The sequence below is a fragment of the Arachis duranensis genome, chromosome 3 (genome assembly GCF_000817695.3).
Source record: "Arachis duranensis cultivar V14167 chromosome 3, aradu.V14167.gnm2.J7QH, whole genome shotgun sequence".
Lineage (NCBI taxonomy): Eukaryota > Viridiplantae > Streptophyta > Magnoliopsida > Fabales > Fabaceae > Arachis > Arachis duranensis.
The window spans coordinates 123,196,892-123,201,867 of record NC_029774.3 but is presented as its reverse complement, the minus strand read 5'-3'; the positions used below and the strand labels follow the sequence as shown (position 1 = coordinate 123,201,867).

Sequence of the window (4,976 nt, the reverse complement as noted above, 5' to 3'; positions counted from 1 at the left end):
TTTCCGATTTTTTCCAAGTTCCACCACTGGTGTTATAGTATGATTTTGATAGAAGATACAAATTATAATTAATAGATAGATAATATATAATTAATAGTTTTTTATATATAAATTGTAATTTATTTATATGGAATTATAATAATTATGTTTATGCTTTTGTGCATTTGAATTAGTTTGGAATTTTTTGTGAATCGAATTTCAGTTTTTTATAAATAATTTCGATTATATTATTGATTTGATCCTTGAATTGAGTTCAATTTTTATAAGTCAAACTTGCATTTAATTAGTCTGACTAATTATTTTTTTTAAAATCCGAAGATAGCAAGGGAACAGTGTGTGCACGTTAAGAGGGAAAAAAAAAGTGCTAAGAATCTGCATGTTTAATTTTGGTTTTTTATTTTATTTAGTGTTTTCATTATTCGACCTTCTAATTTGCTTAACAAATAATTGGACCGAGCGAGAACAAGCACAAAGTGATAGAAGTCTAGAATGCCGGCCCCAATTTACTTTACAAAGAAATTTACCACGTTGCATAATCACAAATTAAAGTGCAATATAAAAAGGGATTGATCATCCAATAATCAATATTAAATGTTAACATAAAATTTTATATGTTGTTAGTTGTTACACAAATGAGAACGTGATCAACAGATGTATGATTAAGATTCTAATAACGACACAACATCATTATTAATATAATAACTAAGATAAGATATAACCCACCCTTCCCTTGCAGCTGATTAAAGAAGGAAAATTGAGCAAAAAACAATATAATAGTAAGAAAATTAAATCCATAAGAATTGTCTTTGTAACAGATTTACTTTGCCAAAAGATAATGAAAAAGAAAGAAATAGATAGTGATGGTGATCTGTGATCATCATTAATTAAAATACTTTTCACCCAAATAGTACAAAGTGAGGGTGGGCTCAAGCAACAATAATTATTTTGCCATGGAGGAGGCACTGTTGCCCAAGCTGGTCGATAAGCCCCCAAAGCCCCACTTTCTTGCCCCAAATGTTTGGAAGTTTTCCTTTAAGAATAATCACTTAAATTTTAAAAATAACTAACAGTTAAGAACTCACAATTTAACCAATTTAAATTGGTTGAGTAATTTATTTATTTATCTATTTAAATAAAGGAAAAATTTAGAGGTCAGTAATTTTATTATATTTTGTCCAGCATGTAACCAGCAGAAAAAGGTGAACCATTAGATGAAATCTCACATTAATTTCACACCATCAAATCATCATTGATGACTAATTAATGGCTACCAATCACAAATGTTGCTGGCCGCTAACATTGCTCTTAAATAAATAACAGGAGTTCGAATTTTACTTTATGCAAATAGTAATATATTAGCTAGAGATCGAGTTTCATTAAGGCAAGAGACATACATGCCCCAAATTTTTTATAAAAAATTAGTAAAAGTTTTTCAAAAAATAAAGAGTAGTTGAGGACTCAAATACTTTATTATAATTTAGAGTATCTAAGTTCAATTTTTATTTCATATTTTTATTGCATGTAATTTAATATTATTTTATATTTACTATTTATTTAATTTAATTTTTCATATGATAAAAAATATTAGAATATTCAATAAATATTGATATTATTGTATTTGTATAAATTGATAAAAAAAATCAATAAATATTATAAATTTTTTAATATTTATCTTTCTAATTTTTTTTTTTACATATTTTACATGATATATATTCAAATTTTTATACAAAATAATGATAAAAAAATCAAAGAATTAATGCATTTTTTAAGAGGAAGGTTAATATTCAAGAAAAAAAATATAACTTCTAAAATATCGACACTTGTAAATAATTCTTCTACTTTAATGAATCACGAAAAAAGTGAGATACAACTTTCAAAAATTTAAAGAGTTGTATCTGATGAGTTTGACCTTAATTCTTTGGAATGAGATCCTGAAAAATGACTTTAAATTTCGCAATATCACCAAAACCAGAAAGATGAAGTTAGACAAACTTATCTTAAATATGGTCCATATAAAAAATATCTTGACAATTATTTTCTATCTCTATAAAATTATTTATTTATTATCTTATTAATAACAAATTTAAAAAATAATTATATTTATAAATTCTATTTTAATATAAATATTATTATTAAATTTTTATGTTAAATTTTTATCCCAAAATTTTGTTTCAAGTTTTGCGACTGCTATTAGCCAACGAACAAGTTATCATTTCTCTCATTTGATGAGAGGAAGTAAAGGTTGAAAAATAAGGATTACTCCCTTTGGATGGTTGTTACAAATAATTTTCAACAGAGACAAATAGCGTTTTCAGTAGGCCTTATCTCGCTAATAAATATCAAAATTGCAGTGCCCACTGTCTAGTCTAATTTGCAGAGTGCCTGTGCATGTTGGATGTAGGCACAAGTGGTGGTCAAATTAAATATCATGCTTACACTATAATTACATTTTCCCGTGTTTGAAAGCATTTACTAAAAAAAAACGTTTCTCATCAATGTTTTGTATTGTATTGTGACTTTTGTCCATTGTTTTTATTATTCTTAATACGTTTGTCAACTAAGGTAATTTATTTCCAGATATAGATATTTTCTTAAATAAACGAGTTAATAAAAAAATCAATCTCTAAAAAATAGGTTATTTTCTAAATTTATTATTAAAAAATTTTATCAAATAAATTAACTCGTTAAAAATTATAAATTAATTATTTTTATTTTTCTGCCATTTAATTAATAATTTTTGTTAATGATTGATAATATAAAATATTAACTGTCAGCATACATAATACCTAATATATATATTTAATTGGATACTGAATAAATATATTTATAAAATTTATTCATTTAATTTATTTTTTCAATTATATAAACCCTAATCTTAATATAACCTAATCACACTAAATTAGTGAATTTTCATAAATATATTTGTTCAGCATTTAATTGAATATGCTAAATGTTATATATGATGTGAATTAATGTTTTGTATCATCAATTGTTAACGAAAATTGCTAATTGAGGGACTGAAAGACAAAAATAATTAGTTATCTTTGAATGACTAACTTGATTGATAAAATCTTTCAATAACAAATTTGAATAATAATGAATTATCTTTTAGAGACTAATTTGACTATTAATCCTAAATATATTGTATAGTTATACCATTCTTCAAAAAAGTTTATGTTCTATTAATTTTATAAAAAAATGTTTTATTAATTTTGACATCTATTATATATAAAAGAATTGGGATATAGGAGTTTAATCTAAATTAAAAAAAATGTTTTTCATCGTATATTATTACTAAAACTTTAATAAAAAAGTTTTTAATTAAAATAAAAAAATACTTATCATTTTACTAACTGTACAATTATATTGTTGTTCCACTTCCACTTCCACTTCCACATAGTTGATAAATAAAAAAAATAAATTAATAATCACGTTATAAAATAGGCCGTAATCTGAAAAAATATAAAACATGTTGCAAATCCTTAATTAAGCAGAAATTTATATAAAGAAATGTTAATAGTATTTAGTTTTCCACAAATTTCCATATAGCGTGATTGTTTTGTTTAACGAAACGAAAACGACTCATAATCCATAGTAGTCCAAAATGTAGTACAATTCAGGTTAACTCATGTTTTCAATAAAATGAAACACCCTTACGTTAAGAATTCATTACCGCTAAGGAATTTACATTTTTTTTGGTGACTGCTAAGGAATTTACATTTAAGTACATGTTCAAAATTTTTAAAATATTGCGTTGGAGTATATACGAAAAACAAATCGCAAGGCATAAAAACTTGGTCGGTTAGAAAAAAAAAATACAAAAAAAATCATTTGAAGGGTGATTGTTAACTCTCACCAATAAAGTGTTTTCAAAAGAAAATAATTGCAATATATGTAGTTATAATTTATAAATAAAAAAAAAACTAGACTAAAAACCTTATTTAATACTATTATTAATGATATTACTAAGAGAAATATAACCTATAAAGATAGATCTGAATCGATTAATCATAAGGAATTTTGGAACACAACTTGAAAAAAATATTTTTAATTTATAGAAAAATATTCAGTTAATTCTAATATTTTTTATTTTAAAAATATTTAATTATGAAATTAAAAATAGTATAAAAATATAATTAAAAAATAAAAAAATTTAATAAAATTACAACCGAGTAATTAAATAAAAAAAGTTTATTGAATATTGATAAAAAAAAAAGAAATTATAAAATTTTGAAGGAATTTGATTAAATTAAGAGAGCGGCCGCGGTATTTAAAAGGGCGAGTGGTGTGTGTCTTGAGACACCACTCACCACTCTCAAAAACTCATCAGTCGTCACCATTTCCTGCTCTCTCTGTCTCCCTCCACCATGGTTCTGTCGAAGACGGCATCTGAGAGCGACGTCTCGGTTCACTCAACGTTTGCGTCACGCTATGTGAGGACCTCACTTCCCAGGTACAGTAACAGGAATGAATTAAGCGTAGTGATCCATATCGATCATGATGATGGATCTGATCTGATCGTACGTGCAGGTTCAAGATGCCGGAGGAGTCGATCCCCAAGGAGGCAGCGTACCAGATAATAAACGACGAGCTGATGTTAGACGGAAATCCTAGGCTGAACCTGGCGTCGTTTGTGACGACGTGGATGGAGCCGGAGTGCGACAAACTCATAATGGCCGCCATTAACAAGAACTACGTTGACATGGATGAGTACCCTGTCACCACTGAGCTCCAGGCAAGTCCAATCTTTTATTTTATTCATTTCATTCTTTACAAACAGTGCCGTGCTTATTTTCTTCTAACAATTTTTAATTTCTATTACTACTAACTACTAACTAAACGCGGGGGAGGCTTTACCTTCACCACTTCTAAGTTCTAATTAGATGAGGACTGTTGCAATTTTTTATTTTATTATATTTTATATAAATAGTAGAAATTCAAAAGTAATTTAACCATATTTATATAAATAGTTGAAA

At 26.1% G+C, this 4,976-nt stretch overlaps 1 protein-coding gene across 1 annotated transcript in view; it reads left to right on the top strand.

Annotated features, from left to right (window-relative positions):
* The first annotated feature begins 4,284 nt into the window (after positions 1–4,284).
* Positions 4,285–4,976, top strand: part of LOC107481021 (glutamate decarboxylase) — a 4,941-nt gene continuing 4,249 nt past the window's right edge. Inside the window, exons 1-2 of the mRNA XM_016101221.3 lie at positions 4,285–4,453; positions 4,531–4,735. Of these exons, the coding sequence (XP_015956707.1) occupies positions 4,368–4,453; positions 4,531–4,735 (291 nt within the window). The 5' untranslated portion in view covers positions 4,285–4,367. The remainder of the gene's footprint in view (positions 4,454–4,530; positions 4,736–4,976) is intronic.